Below are 19,711 nucleotides of genomic sequence, written 5' to 3'. Positions count from 1 at the left end.
CCTCATATCAGCACCCTCTCTCCCCTCCCCTCACATCAGCACCCTCCTCCTCCCCTACACCTCTTCATATCAGCACCTCTCTCCCTCCCTCATCAGACTCTCTCCCTCCCCTCTATCAGCACCCTCTCCCCTCCCTCTTCAGCACCCTCTCCCCTCCCCTCATCAGCACCCTCTCTCTCCCCTCCCCTCATATCAGCACCCTCTCTCCCCTCCCCTCATACAGCACCCTCTATGCACCCTCCCCTCAATCGACCTCTCCCCTCCCTCATCAGCACCCTCTCCCTCCCCTCATATCAGCACCTCTCTCCCCCTCATATCGCACCTCTCCCCTCCCCTCATCAGCACCCTCTCTCCCCCCTCCCTCATATCAGCACCCCTCTCCCCTCCTCATCAGCACCCTCTCTCCCCTCCCCTCATATCAGCACCCTCTCTCCCCTCCCCTCATATCAGCACCCTCTCTCCCCTCCCCTCATATCAGCACCCTCTCTCCCCTCCCCCTCATCAGCACCCTTTCCCCCCTCCCCTCATATCAGCCCCTCTCTCCCCTCCCTCGTATCAGCACTTTTTCTCCCTACTCTCCCTTCCCTTCCGTCCCTCGCCCCTTCCCCTCCCTTTTCCTCTTTCTCCCCTCCCCCTTGTCATAACAGCACCCTCTCCCCCTCCTTCCTTCCCTTTCTCTCTTCCTCAGAACCATCTTCCCCTCCCTTTCTCTCTTCCTCAAGACCCTCTCGCCCTCTCCACTCCCTCCTTCTCCCCTCACCCTAATGCCAGTGTACACAAGTCATCTTCTTCCCCTTTTCCCTTTCATGTTAAGCCTCCTCAAATCTATTACATCCCCTCTTTTCCCACGCTACTTCGTGAATTTTGTCTTGTGTACACTCCCTTTTATTGATATTTCTTTCGCCTTTTTTCGTTCTTGTTCGGGGGGGGGGGGGGGGGCGGTAGTGGAGTTAGAAGGATGTCTCTTCATACTATTCTTTTTTCATCTCATTATCTCTTTCATCTTGTCACGTTTCTGTACTTATTTTTATATCCCTCCCTCTGTTTTTTGTGTGTTTTTCGTCCTTTTCCCCTTTCTACTTTCATTTTTTTCCACTTTTATGATCACCATCAACATCTTTCTTTCCGTATGTGTGCGTGTGCGTGCGTGCATGCGTGTGGGTGTGTGTATATATATGTATGCATATATATATATATATATATATATATATATAGAGAGAGAGAGAGAGAGAGAGAGAGAGAGAGAGAGAGAGAGAGAGAGAGAGAAAAATGTATATTATATATACATATATATATAAATATATGCATAAAGACATACACAAATACATACATGCATATATATATATATACATAATATACATATTCATTTATTCAATCTAAATTAATTAATTTATATTCCAACCCTCCCCTTCCTTCCCTCCTCTTCTTTACCCCTTTTTTTTCTTAGGCGCCCCTTCTACTTTGCGTGTTCCCTCCTCCCTATTTCTCCTCCGTACCTACCCTCTTTAAATTCATTATCTAAAGCATATGAATTAATGTGATTAGAAACTGAATTACACGTTCATTAATCAACTTGGAATTTTAATTACATGAATCTTGATTGATTTTCAAAGGTGTCTATCTAATAACAACAGCAAAAAAGGATTGCTTCGTGTAGCTAGTTGATGGTCGTGTATAATTATATTGTGTACATGTAATAGGCAGTATATATGCATATATCTATGTGTGTGTGTGTGTGTGTGTGTGTGTGTGTGTGTGTGTGTGTGTGTGTGTGTGTGTGTGTTAGTGTGTGCGTGTGCGTGCGTGTGTGTGTTGTGCGTGTGCGTGCGTGCTTGCGTGGGTGTGCACGTGTGTATGTGTCCGTGCGCACGGGTCTGACGACGGAGGAGCCACTAAAAAGCTTCCCGAAGGGCCTTTCCGGCTGAGAGGAGGAGTAGGAGTAGGAGTAGGAGTCTTGTAGCGTCACTCGTGTTTTTCTTCCTCCATCCTTGGGCTTCGCTCGAGAGTGCCCTTCGAGAGCTTCTCTTTCTTCCTTGCTTCTTCATTTTCTCTCCTTTGGTTTCTTTATTTTTCTTCTCATCTTCATTCATTCCTTTCTCTCTTCTCCGAAATAAACACAAACAAATACGGAAAAATAATGAAACAAAAAAAATTACAAACTTTCAAAACTACATTAAAAAAATAATGATAATAGATAAATATGAAACATAACAGACACGGGAAAATAGTTCAGAAAATATATAAAGCACAAACAGAAAAGAAGATGAATATAGTGAAAAACACAGAACACGAAAACAAATAAATACAGTAAATAAACAAAACACAAGCACTAAATTGAAATCATACACGGAAATCTGAAAAAATAATGAAGTAAACAAATAACTCTTCCAAACACAAACAAATAAAACATAAAAATAACAACAAAAACTAAACCCTAAACAAACAAAAAACCTGAAAAAATTTCAAACAAATAACAGAAACAGAAACAAACACAAACTATAGCAAACACAAAAAAACACAAACAACAACAAACACAAAAACCAACAACAACAAACACATCAGAAACAACAAGAAATATAATACAAAATCTACACCAGAAGCACAGACCGTAAATCGAACACGTCACACGCCCACAGATAAGACTTTCCCTCGCAACCCACACTGGAAACCGGATAACAATAAACAAGGCAAAAGATAACGCGTCTCATCACGAGCGAGATAACAAGTTTCCGACAATCGCATATCACACACCTGTAGACGTTAGACTAACTTCCTTATCACTATTCTATACTTCTAACTTCCTTATCACCAGGCACTTCTGATGCACAAAGTCCTGGCAGAAAGTTTCTATCTCTGCCGCTGCACAGGGATCTCCTCGGGGAGGGAAAATGTGTACGGGTTATACTGGTATGTGTCTGTGTAATTGTGCGAGTACACACACACACACACACACACACACACACACACACACACACACACACACACACACACACACACACACACACACACCTACACACATAGATATATATATATATACAAATATAGATATACATACATATATACACACACACATATGTGTGTGTGTGTGTGTGTATGTGTGCATACATACATACAAATACAAATACCAATGCACACACACACACACACATTTATATATATGTATATATATGTATATATGTATATATATTTACATGTACATGTACATGTATATGTATGTGTGTGTGTGTGTGTGTGTGTGTGTGTGTGTGTGTGTGTGTGTGTGTGTGTGTGTGTGTGTGTGTGTGTGTGTGTGTGTGTGTGTGTGTGTGTGTACGGCGACATATGTGCGTGTGTGTGTCTGTCTCCCAGCAAAGAAAGAAAAAGGAAATAGGTAACTAAAATAAATTTTAGACGAAGACGAGAGAAAGAAAGAAAAGAATAAACAGATAGACCATCAGAGAGAGAGAGAGAGAGAGAGAGAGAGAGAGAGAGAGAGAGAGAGAGAGAGAGAGAGAGAGAGAGAGAGAGAGAGACGAAGAGTAGAGAATGGAAATGTGGCAGGAGGGAAGGAACGCAAAAGGCATTTACGTCAAATGTCACTTAATTTCAACCAAAAGTTGAGAAAAGGGTATACAGTAGATTACATCCTCCTTTATTTAAAGTTACAAAAATACACTTTTACGGGTATTATGGACATTTTTCTGATCCCTCTTTAACATTTTTTTCGTCTCTCTTACAATTATATATTTTTTTCTGTATAAATCCTCACTTGTGTGAAAAGCTATTTTGTCTAAGAAAAAAAAATAAACATGAAAAATGAACAAATAATAACAAGTTTAGGAATATCAGAGAAATAAAAAGGCACAGACACAGTAAAATAGATACAGAACAAAAGTAAAAAATACACAGAGACCAAAAAGAAAACTTAAAAGAAAAAATATATATATTCGAGCTCTTCCTCCTCTCTCAAAAGTCCACCAAAAGACCAAGAGAAGTATTATAGAGGATCTTAGGAACCTTTTGACTTGCCTTCTCAATAGATGGCTTAAGGCAATGCTCGGCGAAAAAGGCTTGCTTATACAAAGACGTGTGTTGCTCTTCAGAATTGTATAAAGGCGTATATAAAAATGTCTATATGTCTAAATATTTATTTGACTGTCTAAATATCCATTGATCTATATAAACACATACAGAAATACGTAAATAGATACATACATACAAACATCCATATATCTGCACATATATACATATACATATATATGTATATATATGCATATATATACATGTGTGTGTATATATATATATATATATATATATATATATATATATATATACACATATGTGTGTGTGTATACGTATGTGTAAATATATATATACATATACATACATACATACATATATATATATATATATATATATAAAATACACATATACATACATATATATATACTCAGATACATACACACACACATATACACACAAACTGTGTGTGTAAGTGTGTAAGTCTGTGTATGCGTGTGTGTATGCGTATGCGTGTGCGTGTGCGTGATCACATGTATCCATATATTTCTTCCATCTATATATTTCTATATTCATATTCATATATCTTTATAACCGCCTGACATTACAACACACTAAAATTACACATTATTCAAGTATTCACATTTTTCAACAGATGTGAACAATGAAAAAGTTTAACTACCCATCAATCTTGCAAAATGCAAGTGGAAGGTAGAGAGTAGCATTGCAAACTGACAACGAGTGAGTGGGGGAGTGACGGGAGTGCTCGGAGAAGCGTAGCGCAAGTTCGAATATAATAGAGCCAAGATTTCGAAATTGAGAAAATCCGCGTCTCCGAGTCTAGACATTTGGGCCGTCTGTATGTGGGTAGGTATTTGAATATCGGTATGTGCCCGTCCCTCTTTCTTTCATTCTTTCATTCTTTTTCTCTTTATCTCTTTATCTTTTTAATTTTATCTTCTCTTTATCTCTTTATCTTTTTAATTGTATCTCTTTATCTCTCTCTCTCTCTCTCTCTCTCTCTCTCTCTCTCTCTCTCTCTCTCTCTCTCTCTCTCTCTCTCTCTCTCTCTCTCTCTCTCTCTCCCTCCCTCTCTCTATTCTTCTTGCCACTCTGCCACACGTACAGATAAGTAAAAGAAAATGCAACCACCGCGAGACAAAACGTAATGAATAGAGCATTTCTTTGACGTTACATACAAAAAAAAAAAAAAAATCCTCACCGCACCGACAGTGAATGCGACGTAGAATATACAATGAATGGTGCTTCTACTTTCCTTTGCGACCCGAGACTACTCAAGTAAATTAATGTGTGCGTATGATGTCACTTGGAACAACACGCGTATACCCTAATGCGGAGACCGAGGGGGAGATAGGGAGGGAGGGAAGGGTAAGAGCAAGGGTAAGATGCATGGAAGGGAGAGAGGATGGGTAAGAGAGAGTGAGGAAGGAGAAGGAGGGAAAATAGGGAGCGAGGGAGGGGGCAGAGCAAGGGTAAGATGGAGGGAAGGGAGAGAGGAAGGGGGGAAGGGGAGGACGGAGAGAGGGAGGACGGAAAGGAGAGAAAGCGAGAGAGAGATACAAACATAGATACAGAGAGAGACAAAGAAAAATGGAGCGTAGAAAAGGTGAGCATGAACGAGAGAGAGAGAGAGAGAGAGAGAGAGAGAGAAAGAGAGACAGAAACGAATAAATAAATCGAAGAAAGAGAGAGAGAGACAGAAACGAATAAATAAATCGAAGAAAGAGAGAGAAAGCCAGACGAAAGGAAGAGGTAACAATTCAGATTCTCACGAGGACTGAATATTCCCACATGTTTTACACTCAAATAGAGGCCAGGGATTTTCACAAAATCCTGTTACCATAGCAACTGGCGAAAGTGTATAGTTGAGGGAGCAAGGAAGACTCACAGGTGACGCAACTACAAGAGGATATAACGCGAGGAAACAAAAAACACAAGCCGGTGGAAAGAGGTGAGAAGGGAAATGAAATGAAGAGTATGAAAGTTGAAACGAAGGGAATGGAAAGAGAAAGGAACAGTCCGCGAAAGGGAATTACAGATTTGCATATATATGTATGTGTGAGTAAACATATACATACATACATGTGTATGTGTGTGTGTGTGTGTGTGTGTGTGTGTGTGTGTGTGTGTGTGCGCGCGCGCGCGTGCGTGTGCATGTGTGTGATTATACCGTATTTGACAGTATAATCACCCTGGGACTTATATACGAAGGTGCGGACACTTTTTATCTCTGAACGTACACTGCTGAAATGGGGGTGCGCCTAATGCGCCAGTGCATGCTAAATACCGTCAAATACGGCACACACACACACACACACACACACACACACACACACACACACACACACACACACACACACAGTCTCTCATGCATATGCACACTATATAAGAAGCACATATCACTCTCCAGCTGCCAACTACTTCAGCAAGGACAAATAAAAACGCCAAGTGACGAGGTGTTTGAAGACATATATAAGGAAATCCAGAGAAACCACGAGACTCCAGATAAATTGCGGCAAACACAAACAAACACTTTGTTGTTTCTATTTCTTTCAGGAGGGGAGGGGGTTGTGGGCCGGCTCTTTTATCAACCAAAGTTCACGAAAATAAAGATTTTCGTCCATTTTCCCCTTCGTAAAGACCTCCAGTTTCTTTCTTTCATTCTATTTTCTTTTCTTTTTTTTTTTTCATTTTTCTTCTTGTTTTTCGTTTTCTCCAACATCAAAGACTCGATACAGACGTGGCAACTCTTGCGTTAAGAAATTTTGCCAAGATTCCAACTCCGGCTTCAAACTCTAAGATTTCCCTTCTATGGTGGGGGGAGAAGGGGGGGGGGGGTAAAAGAGTTGGGATGGTATATGAATGCTTGCTTGCTTGCACCTCCACGTGTAAAAAAAAACAACAAAGTTTTAATGTAAGGATATACATTAGTTTTCCAGACGGGCGTACGAAATCACATATTTCAAACACATGCACACACGCGCGGAGTGCTTGTCTGCATCTTTAAAAACCATCTTTCTCCCTGTCTCCTTCTGTCTTTCCCTTACCTTCATTTTCTGTCTCTCGTTCCTTCTTTCTATTTAACTTTCGACTGGTTTGAACGGTTATCTTACTTTTATCGACGCAGCGCTTCACTGCATTTCAGTCATTCACCGTCACATTTGGCTGAATGAAATGGATAATAAATTTCTTTATAAAAGTGGCTATGTCACTTTTATGCAGTCGTTTGTTTGTGTGTACGTGTGTGCGTGCATGTGAGTGTGTGTGTGTGTGTGTGTGTGTGTGTGTGTGTGTGTGTGTGTGTGTGTGTGTGTGTGTGTGTGTGTGTGTGTGTGTGTGTGTGAATGAAAGCATGCGATACTTAACACGTATATCATGTGCATAAATGAACACACATGCGTATATTTGTTCTATATATATTTGTTTGGGTCGGGTATCGAAGGTCATCTTATGTCTAAAGTCTATAATTACTTTATATACATGAGATGTAATGTTTATGTACATATGCTTGATTAAAATAGATGTTTACAAACAACATACTGAAGTTACGCATATGCAAGCGAGAAAGAGGGTTCTGTAAAAGAGTACGGGGAAAGCCTCACACATTAGGGGTAGATCCAGGCTATCACCGAGAACCATTAAAGTGGCACTGTACACCACACTCGACTAAGGGAACGGATAGTCAGAAACATACTCACACAGAAGAACACAGATATCTGAATAAACATACAAGACACACAGAAAAACAGTCAAACACACTTATGTATAAAAGGACACATCAACTTTTATACATCATTATGCATCAACTACAAGAAAACATAAAACATCCTGAACACTAACCCATGCTCCCCTTCGGTTAACAAACACAAACACGAACCAAAGGAGATCAGGCCGGCAAATCGACTCCCCTCACGCAGTTCATCCCTAAATCTGATTCACATCCGAAAATCTGATTGTATGACCTGCTGTAGATCAGATTAGCGAACGAACGGATCGGAAGGCTGACTGGCCTCTCGAGGCTCCTTGAGGCGAGTCTTCGCTCTCTCGCGGCATGGACATTATTACATACGGCCGTAGATAGGTGCGTGTCTATACACACGGACATACAGTCATACAGGAATATATATGTATATGTATATGTATATATATATATATGCATATCTATATACATATATATATTATACATACATATGTTTATACATATACACATATGTGTGTGTGTGTGTACACACACACACATAAATATATATACATATATTTATATCATACATATGTATATGTATATACATACATACATACATACATACATACATATATATATATATATATATATATATATATATATATATATGGTAGTGGTGGTGGTGATGATGGTATACCGTGTACATAACCATGATTTGCTTGCCACGTGGCAAGCAAATCATGACCTTATTTGACCTCGGCAGACGTGCCCTTGCTCCCGCGGGCTCCGGTCATTCCCACCAGCTTTCCGCCCCCACCGGATGGCTGGTGACCTCCCGCACTCAGCACCTTACCCAAGACTTGTCTCGTGTGTTACTGTTGTACTCTTCAGAAATAAAGTTATTATTACTACTCCTGCATAACCAATGTTTAAAGGTTATGTAAATAGCCCTTTACAGATGGTGGTGGTGGTGGTGGTGGTGGTGGTGGTGGTGGTGGTGATGATGGTGGTTGGTGGTGGTGGTGGTGGTGGTTGTTGTTGTTGGTGGTGGTGGTGGTAGTTGTGATGGTCATGGTCATGTTGATGGTTGTTGTTGTTGTTGTTGTTGTTGTTGTTGTTGTTGTTGTTGTTGGTGGTGGTGTTGGTGCTGATAGTGGTGGTGGTGATGGTGATGATGGTGGAGGTGTTGGTGATGTCAAATCAACAGCACTAATACACTTATAGCAAAATCCCAAGCAGGAAATATCCTCCGCACAAAACTTAAAACAATAAAAACAGTTCAACAAGAACTTTAACCACACTGCAAAATATAACTTAATATCATTAAGCTATTACACCGACAATATGAAAACAAATGTAATCTATAACATTTATTCTATTATTTTTTTATAATTATAATCATTATCATTATCGTTACTTTTATCACCATTTGTTCACATTATTATTATCATTATTACTATTATCATTTCTATCATTACAATTTTCATTATTATCATCATTACCATTATCATGATCATTTTCATTGTTATTATCTAGATCATTATTGTCACCACTGTTATCTTACTATTATCCTTTCATCTTCATTATCATCATTACTATCATTATTATTAGCGTTATCATTATAATCAATAACAACAATTATTTCTATCGTTTTGTTCACGTTTCTATTTCTTTTCACATTATTATCCCCTTTCCAACTATAATACCTATCTACTTCCTTTGTAAAATGCCTATACGATCTGTATTTTGATATATATTTGAACTCCTGTTTTTTTTTTTTTTTTTTTTTTCCACGAACACAACATGCACGTAAGAGGTTTTGAATAAATAAACAATCGGATATTCTTATTCTTTCCTTCATTTATTTTTTCTATGTATCATTCTATTTTTCCCCATCTATTTACCATTTGTAATTCAGATAATTAAGTATATGTCTATCCATTTTATTCTCTATATTATAGATTTGAGATCAGGTAACTATGGTTCCGGAAGGAATTTATATGAAAAGACTCTCATGTTATAAATCAACTACTTTCAGTGTATTCCTCGAACTGACAGATGAATCATACATTAATGAAACAACAACAATAACTAGAACAACAACAATAATAATAAAAATAGTGGTGGTGGTATTAGTAGTAGTAGTAGTAGTAGTAGTAGTAGTAGTAGTAGTAGTAGTAGTAGTAGTAGTAGCAGTAGTAGTAGCAGTAGTAGTAGCAGTAGTAGTAGCAGCTAGCAGCAGTAGTAGTAGTAGCAGTAGTAGTAGTAGCAGTAGTAGTAGTAGTAGTAGTAACAGTAGTAGTAGTAGTAACTAGCAGTAGTGATATCAATAACGAAAATAATTACGATAACAGTAATAATGTAATAATCACGATTAATAAATGGATAGATAATTAATCGTTTAGCCATCCTCTGGGTTAGAATCGCAACCTCCAACATTCAAATTCTATCATCTATCTATATGACAAATCTGTGTAAAATGGGTGACTATGTATACCCTCATTCTATGTAAAATTCAGTAGCTCACGTAAGGTAACTGGTAATTATATTTTAAAAACGTTCATGTTTATCTTATGTTTATGTACCTATAAACGTAGATATCGACACACATACACACGTGCCCATGTATTTATGTATGTTTCGGTATGTATGAAAACAAGGATGCAAGCATGTATATATGCATGTTGTTCCTACACCTCTATCCTGTTTAATAAACAACAGGCATTCTCTGATGGAAAGTATTTTACTTTTCAGTATCTAAACTTTTTTGTTTAAGCCCGAAAGTGTACACATTTTTCTCTGTCTTTTTATGTACAGAGGTAGAATTATTTTCATTTTGTAGAAAAGGTGTTAACTATATTTTTCTGTAAGAACAAGGGTGTACAATAATTATCATTTTGTGTTTTTCATTAATTTTCACTGTGCTTCTCTTTTGTTTTAGCTCTCTACATTTCACTATACCAAAAAAGCGTTTATTTCATCATCCTACTCATCCATTACCATTCATTAAAAACTATTTACGTATCTATTTTTTTATCTCTCTTTTTTTTCACGCACAAGAGTTACGACCGCACGCTCGACAATGTAGATCGGAGCTTTGTCGAACCAATCAGTCTAAACGCTTTAGCACTAGGCCATTGCACACAAACTATCCCAACTAGGAGAGCACATGTCCAATCTTTTACACGCCACGCCGTGTTAGGTCGGCCGAGCCCTTGGTTTGTACAAAATTGCCAAAGACTTCTAATGATTTTTTTTTTTTTTTTTTTTTTTTTTTAAGGCTAGTCTCGGCCTTCTGGATCATTCTCGAAGGCAAGGGTAGCTTTGAGATGGCTTAATTTTTAGTCTTGTTGATCATCCTATTTTCTATTTCCCTCGTTCTCTCTCTCTCTCTCTCTCTCTCTCTCTCTCTCTCTCTCTCTCTCTCTCTCTCTCTCTCTCTCTCTCTCTCTCTTATTTTATTTTTTTTTATTTTGACATGCATTTGGTGGAAAGAAATCCGAGAGGATTTTTTTTTTGTATTATCCTTGTTATTTTTTAAACTTCTCCTATCCTGATGACTGATCATATTAAGGATAATGATGAGGAAGATAAAGATAAAAATGGAGATGGAAATAGCGACGGTGATAACATTGACAAGAATGATGATGATGATTATAACAATAATAATAATACAAATGGTTATTACTATTATAATTATTATTGTTGCTGTGGTTGTTGTTATCATGCTCATCGTTGTCACTATCATTATCATCATTATAACAATAACAAGAATAGTAATATTGATAACAATAATAATAAAATAAATTTGAAAATCTATTCACGCTTCAAACTTCATTTCCTTCGAAATTCTTTTTCTGACTATGAAGTTTTCAGTTAATTTCCCAAAGAATTCTCTTCTCGTTCTTCGGGATAAAGTTAATTCCCTTTTTCAGATTCATTCACTCTGTCTTCAGGCGTCACCTTCATTTCCTTTTGCATTCGCTTTTCAAATAAATAAAAAAGGCTTCGGAGAAATAACACCCTAACAGTATTACCTTTTTTTTTTTTTTTTTTTTTTTGAAACAGGACTTTTCAGTAACATGGCAACACTGTTCTGATATTACTTTTTTTTTTTCTGGGAAAATATTGTAGCGCTTATCGATATTACAACACTTTTCAGGTGTCATAATACTTAGCCAATGTTATGAGACGTCTGGTATTATAACCAAATATAACACTGGCATCACACTTTCTCTTTGCTTATGAAAGGTTGTTCGTCGTTTCCTTCCGTTAGTGTCAGATATCTATATCTGTATCTGTTTCTATCTCTCTGTCTTTCTGTCTCTCTCTCCCTCTCTCTCTATTTATATATAAATATAATATATATACACATATATATGTATACTCAAATATATTAGTTTTGTCTTTCAGTCTATTAGATTGCCTGTCATTTTCATTTCTCTTTATTTCATTTTCTCTCTCCTTTCAACTTCCTTTCGTTTGTCTTTGCCTACTTAGCCTTTTATTGAGCATTTCTATCTCTTTCGGTTTATTGATTTCATCTGTCCCGTCATTCAGTACTAGAATCGTATTTTCTAAATCGTATTATTTCATACTCAAACAACAGACGGAATCTCACAATCTAACTTACTTCTCTGAAACATTGTCTCATCTATCTATCCTTATATGTCAGTCTGTCTCCCTTATCGCATGGCCAACCATTATTTCATAACATTTTCTTCCAATTTCTTGCCTTTTTTCGAACGAATATCACAATCACCCCATATCTATCTATCCATCTACCTATCTATCTGTCAATCTTAGTCTGCCTCTCCCCCGTTCCACCATTCTATCTCCAAAGGCCTTTTTTTATTTTTATTTTTCCTTTTCATTTTCACACTAACGCAATCTCACATCTTCTTTGATCTCCTTGGACACGCGAGTCTTCCGCGTACAAACTTGATTTCAGCCGGTCTGTTCCTTGCCTTTGTCCTTGCCCTTAAATCATTTTCTTAGAACTTGTCCGTGGCTGCATGTAATCGGATGTGCTGTTTGTTTCGTGTCTCAGGTTATTTATTCTTTTTCCATTCATTTTCTCTTCCTGGTAAACTTGTCTAATTATTTAGAACGTTCTTTCTGTCTATTTTCTATCTGGTTCTCTTTATTTCCACGGTTTTAGGATATATACATGTATAATAGCACATACACTTGAAGCACTCTCTCTCTCTCTCTCTCTCTCTCTCTCTCTCTCTCTCTCTCTCTCTCTCTCTCTCTCTCTCTCTCTCTCTCTCTCTCTCTCCTTCCCTCTCTCACGCACGCGCTCGCTTGCACACATACACACACACACACACACACACACACACACACACACACACACACACACACACACACACACACATATCTCTCGAGTCCACATATATATATATATATATATATACACACACACACACACACACACACACACACACACACACACACACATATATATATATATATATGTACAGTTCATATTACTTTATTTCTTCCTACTTCTTTTCTGTTTCTGCTTTCAGCCCCTTCTGGCTGAGTTCCATTCGTATTGTCATCTCCGCCGCGCTTGATGGCCAGAAGACATAAAGGATGTCGGTAGATATCGCTTTTAGTTTCATTTTTATCGTCTAAATTCTAAGAGAACGATGGAAAGGGAGTGTGGAGAGAGAGAGAGAGAGAGAGAGAGAGAGAGAGAGAGAGAGAGAGAGAGAGAGAGAGAGAGAGAGAGAGAGAGAGAGAGAGAGAGAGGAGAGGTAGAGAATCAGAGATGTACAGACAGACGCAAAGACAAAGACAGACAAATCGAGCCAAACAGAAAGAAAGAGAAAGAAGGCGAGATAATTCTATGAAAAGGTGCACTTACTGTAATGTCTCTGTTCACAAAAGTAATAGTTGTCATTTTTACAACACAAAAGGACCAATTTCCATCCGTTTTCTTTAAGCTGCGTGTTGCCAGGGGTACTGACGAACCTCGATAAGGCCAATTTTCTTGAAATGCCAAATGAAAAAAAGATATTTTTTTTACAAATGGGAAAAGTCGGGAAAAAAAGGCAAATTAAAATGTATAAGGCTGTGTCCCTAGTATTTGGTTTTGAAATCGAACGGTTAAAAAAGAAAAAAAAAAAAAAGTAAGACGAGGGAAAAAAACATTCCAAAAACCACCTGAAAGAAAAAAGGAAAAAATGTGGACAAACACAGAGAGAAAAACAGAAGTTCAAATCAAAGCTATTCCCCTTCCTTTTATTATTACGATGACAACTCACTTTTGACGATTATAATCCGACCCCCCCCCCCCCCACACGCCTCTATTTTCGCCATTCTATTTCCTTTTCCTTTCAGCTGTTTACTCCCTCCTCTTATCCTTTCTGCTTTTCACTCCCTTCTCTTCCTCCCAAGTCTCTCCTCGTCTCTCACCTTCTTTCCAATCTTCTCTCCTCTTCCCCGTCTTAGTCGCCTACTTACTTATTCTTCTTCTCTCTCCCCGCTTCCGTTATTCCCTCTTTTTTCTTTCTTTACTTCGTCTTTCTCTTCTTCTTCCCTTTCCATTCTCTTTCCCAAACCCCTTTCTGTCTCACTTACTCCCTTGCTATTCTCCCCCTCCCCTTTTCTCTCTGTTTCCAACCCTCCTTTCCCTCCACCTGTCTTTCCCTCCCTTCCTCTCCTTCTCCTCTCCCCTCTCTTTCCCCTCCCTGCCACTCCCTGCCTCACCTCCCTGTTGTTCGATCAAGAAAGCGAAGCTCTGGAAGGCTTTATGTCAGCTGAAGAAAAACCCGGCGTCCGAGAGATGGAAGAGGAGCAGGAGGAGGAGGAGGAGGAGGAGGAAAGGGAGGAGGGGGAGGAAGGGGGAGGAGGGAGAGGAAGAGGAAAGGGAGAAGGAGAAGGAAGGGGCGGAGGGAGAGGAAGAAGAAAGGGAGGAGGAAGAGGAAGGGGAGGAGGAAGAGGAAGAGGAAAGGGAGGAGGAGGAGGAAGGGGAGGAGGAAGAGGAAGAGGAAAGGGAGGAGGAGGAGGAGGAGGAGGAGGAGGAGGAGGAAGAGGAGAGGAGAGGAGGAGGAGAAGGAAGAGTAAGAGGAGGAGGAGGAGGAAATAGAAAACAAAGGAGATCAGGGACGAGGAGGGGTAAGGAAGAGGAGGATGAAATTAACGAAGGAAGGAAGAAGAGAGAAGAGGGGGAAAAAAGTCAGAGAAGGAAGAGGAGGAAAGCAAAAAGGAAAGAAAGGTGAAGGTATACGATTACAACAACAATACTCAGAATAATAACAATAACAACAACTAAAGAGAAAAGATCACAACTCGACATTTCAGACCTGAAATCGCAATTCCTTTATACTGTTATCACTGTTATTTCAGCCAGTCATTCTGAAATCACCCCCCCCCCCCTCTCTCTCTTTCACTCCCTTTCTTCGTTCGTCACTCCCCAAACCCCCATTGCTTTCCATTCAACGGGGTGATGGAAAATATACAAAGAGGGAGGTGGAGAGAAAGGGAGAGGTGGTGGTGGTGGTGGTGATGATGGTGATGATGATGGTGATAGTAGTGGTGGTGATGGTGATGATGATGATAGTAGTGGTGGTGGTGATGGTGATGATGATGGTGGTGATGATGATAGTAGTGGTGGTGATGATGATGATGATTATGATGATGGTGATGATGTTGGTGATGATGATGATGGTGATGATGATAGTAGTGGTGGTGATGATGATGATGATGATGATGGTGATGATGATGATGGTGATGATGATGATGATCGTGGTGATGGTGATAGTAGTGGTGGTGATGATGATGGTGATGGTGGTGATGATGATAGTGATGGTGGTGATGATGATAGTAGTGGTGGTGGTGATGGTGATGATGATGGTGGTGGTGATGATAGTAGTGGTGGTGGTGGTGATGGTGATGGTGGTGGTGATGATGATAGTAGTGGTGATGGTGGTGGTGGTGATGGTGATGGTGATGATGATGATGATGATGAGGATGATGGTGGTGATGATGGTGGTGGTGATGGTGGTAATTATGGTGGTAGTGGTGGTGACGATGATGGAGATGAAGATAGAAGAAAATGAAGTTGAGGAGTAAGAGATTACTGGAGATTATTTGAATCTCATAAATTTGCATATATAAATGAAAATGTGTGATAATGACGATATTTATCATTCTCCAAGTCATGATTATATACATATTAGTGCTGGCTCTTACACCGAAGTATTGAACAATCCTATATCAGAACGGGATATATCATTAATATGTTTTGTATCATCATTCAATTATGAAGGATAATAGCGGAACCACAAAAGATTGTAATACAACTAGTGCCATCTATTACCATTATCCTTATTATCATTATTGTACCATCATGTATGTTTCATTAACTTTATCATTATTGTATCAATACTGTCCTCATTATTGGCATTATTGTATCAACACCATTCTTATCATTATTACCAATATTATTGTTGTTATCATTACTATTATCATTATCATTATTGTTATTATTGGGATTACTATTTTCATTTTTATTATCTTTATTATTATTATCATCAACATTATTATTCTTACCACTGTTATGATCATTTATTAACATCATCATGATTATTATTATTATTAAAATTATCATTACCATTACCGTTATCATTATCATTATTGTTATTATTATTGGCATTGTTGTATCAACCTTATTATATCAAAAACATAATAATCATCACTGGCACTGATGTTTTTTTTTTCTTTGCATATCCAGAAAAAGAACGTAAGGAAACAAGAGAAAGAGCATAAAACTAAACAAAGGAAGAACATAATGAAAAAATAAAGGAATAAAATAAGAAGGAAACAAAAGATAGGCAAAGCTGACAGCATTCATTAATCAAATAACCTTAATGGAACGGAATAAAAGAACAATAGATTTCTTCCTCAAGCAGCTTCCTCTGGGGGAGGGGGGGGGAAGGAGGGCTGTTGAAGAATCAGTGTTTATTGGGTATAAAGTGGGAGCCAGAGAGAGAGAGAGAGAGAGAGAGAGAGAGAGAGAGAGAGAGAGAGAGAGAGAGAGAGAGAGAGAGAGAGAGAGAGAGAGAGAGAGAGAAGTTGGGGAGGGGGAATTAGGCTAGGAAGTAGGAGAGAGAGGTAGGGAGACGAGAAGAAATGCAGAAGGGTGAGAGGGGCAAAGAAAGAAAGAATGATAAAAGGGGAATAGGGAGAGAGATGGAACGTGAGGGAAAATACATTAAGGAGAGGAGAAGAAGGGGGCAAGCAGCAAAAATGTAAGGGAAGAAACCGAGACATGCAGAAAAGAAAAGAGGAAATGAAGGAGAGAGGGAGGGCCATAGCAGGATAAAGAAAAAAACAAAGAAATATATAAAAATAATATTCAAACCGCCAAAAGACAAACCGATACACACACGAACACATACCCCCCCCCCCCCCCCACACACACACACAAACAAACACCCTTCAATAATCCCCTCCCAAACACCAAGCAATCAAACAAACAAAGCAACAAATACAACAAAAGCAGACAAAATACACCCATCATCCATCTACTCCCCCTTACCTTGCACGATGAGCTTGATGGGAAGCTCAGAGTCATCTCGGTTGTTGACGCGGCACACGTAGGTTCCGGAGTCGGAGGCGAGCACAGGCCGGAACGACAGGCTGTAGTTGGTCGGGTTAAGGGACATCCGGGATTCGTGGTGGAACAAGGTCACCGACTCTGACCTGTACTCCACCAGGCTGACCTCGTGCGGCGCCACGGGGTCAGAGGGCAGCTGTTGTTCGGGGAGAGAGAGAGAGAATTAGGATATGTTTTAGCTACTTGTGCAGTTTATGGGTTTTACAAAGACGGAAGGGGAGGGTAAAGGAGAGGAAGGGAGGGAAGGATGGTGAGAGGGAAAGAGGGTGGGAGGGATGCTGACAGAGAGGGAGAGAGGGAGGGAGGGGGAAAGGAAGAGGAAGAGGAAGAGGAAGAGGAAGAGGAAGAGGAGAGAGAGAGAGAGAGAGAGAGAGAGAGAGAGAGAGAGAGAGAGAGAGAGAGAGAGAGAGAGAGAGAGTAAGAGAGTGAGAGAGTGAGAGAGTGAGACAGAGAGAGAGAGAGAGAGAGAGAGAGAGAGAGAGAGAGAGAGAGAGAGAGAGAGAGAGAGAGAGAGAGAGAGAGAGAGAGAGAGAGAGCCAGTCAAAGAGTAAGGCAAAAGGAGAGTTATTCTTGATGTGGCAAGGGAATGTAATCTACTTTCATCTTATAACTCAGAATAATCTCATCCAGCCGAATTCCCTTAACTTAGAAACATAAACCTTGCGTAATCTAACGACTTGGGTTTCTGAAATATGGGAAAAGTTGAGCTGTGGGAAGAGGTATGGGCCTCTGACTGTGGGAAGAACTTGCGGCTCCCTTGCTGTGGGAAAATTTACAGCCCATTAATGCTAAAGTAACTAACTCTCTAGTTATCTTTTCTTGCTGTGGGTGGATCTGAAGACCTTTAGTGAATAATGTCTTATCGTGCGAGGAATTTCAAAAGAGAAATAGCTGTCGATTGCATTTTGTGAGATCTAAAAGTTTGTCTTTACTGTGAAAAATAACTATCTTCACTGTGAATATAACTAATAATCTTTTCCTGTGTGGGACCTACATGACTCTAGTTGTGGGAATAAACTAACTGCCATGATAATAACAGATAAGGGTATTTTACTGAAAAGCGAGTTGATTGATTGATACATCACACTCAAATTTATTATGTTACTTATAGTTACAGATACTAGAGTTGTTCATGAAATTGAATATGGAAAATGAGAGAATGTGTGTGTGTGTGTGTGTGTGTGTGTGTGTGTGTGTGTGTGTGTGTGTGTGTGTGTGTGTGTGTGTGTGTGTGTGTGTGTGTGATGAAGGTAAAGATAATCATGGTTATTACAAATTCAAAATTGTTGATTGCCATTGACATTACTCCTACGGTTGTGTTGTTGTTATTACATTATCATTACAATTAGCGTCGCCATCATCATCACTATCGCCATAAATCAACAAAATTTAAATGGGATAAAGATATTGCAACCAGTCTTCTAGCTGACTATGCAACAAAGAATCATCATTTAGTATACTATTGGACTGCTGCATCGTCGGTCATTTGATTTGTCCACGAAAATTGGACACACTGATTGCATTGCGTGCATTGTTGATATGGGTAATTGAAACCTCTTATTTAAGAAATGGAGGGAGAGAATGCAATATGTAAGGAATGTTGATAATAAAGCCTCAAATAAGGACGATTAAAGAGTACCCGAAACAAATTTTGAATGGCAAAATATCAGATACAAAGTAAATGAATTAATATATACGAAAAAATAGTGATTAGCAACATAACTTCTATAGTTCATGATTATTTAGTTGTTGTTCCAGATTGTTTTCATCAGATATATAGCTCTTAAAGATTGATATTAATATCCAAGTAAATTCGTAATAGACACATTTCCTCGATATTTATAATGAAGAGAGAGAGAGAGAGAGAGAGAGAGAGAGAGAGAGAGAGAGAGAGAGAGAGAGAGAGAGAGAGAGAGAGAGAGAGAGAGAGAGAGAGAGACAGGCAGACAAAGAAAGAAAAAAAGAAAACGCGAGCCCACATGACTGTTTACCATCACTTGAAAACACCAACGACACAATATCGTTTCTGATCCACACTTGAGTCAAAACTTTTATGGAATAAGGAAGTTATTTTTTTTTTCCCACTGCCCCTCCTGCGACCCTCCCCCCCCCCCTCATCCCATCCCCATCTTTCGCCACTTCCCCTCCTTCCCTTCCCTTCCCCGCTTTTTCCTCTCCTACTCCTTTCTCTCCCCATCCCCTCTCTACCCCCCTCCTACGCTTCTTCGTTTCCTCTTCCCTCCCCTTCCTCGCTTCCCTCCCATCCTTCCTGTCTTCCCTCCCCCTTCTTTTCCCTTCCTCCCTTCCCTCCCCCTTCTTTTTCCTTCCATTCCTCCCTTCCCTCCCCTTCCTCCTCCTTCCGTCCTTTCCTCCCTTCC

General features: G+C 39.4%; 1 protein-coding gene across 1 annotated transcript in view; it reads right to left on the bottom strand.

Moving 5' to 3' along the window:
- LOC125038995 (protein sidekick-2-like) overlaps window positions 1-19,711 on the bottom strand; it is a 913,086-nt gene that overhangs the window by 473,429 nt on the left and 419,946 nt on the right. The window contains exon 3 of the mRNA XM_047632713.1: window positions 17,256-17,469. Coding sequence (XP_047488669.1) covers window positions 17,256-17,469 — 214 coding nt within the window. The remainder of the gene's footprint in view (window positions 1-17,255; window positions 17,470-19,711) is intronic.

The sequence above is a fragment of the Penaeus chinensis genome, chromosome 26 (assembly GCF_019202785.1).
Source record: "Penaeus chinensis breed Huanghai No. 1 chromosome 26, ASM1920278v2, whole genome shotgun sequence".
Classification (NCBI taxonomy): Eukaryota; Metazoa; Arthropoda; class Malacostraca; order Decapoda; family Penaeidae; genus Penaeus; species Penaeus chinensis.
The sequence above is the reverse complement of the archived record's forward strand: the minus strand, read 5'-3'. Positions and strand labels throughout refer to the sequence as shown.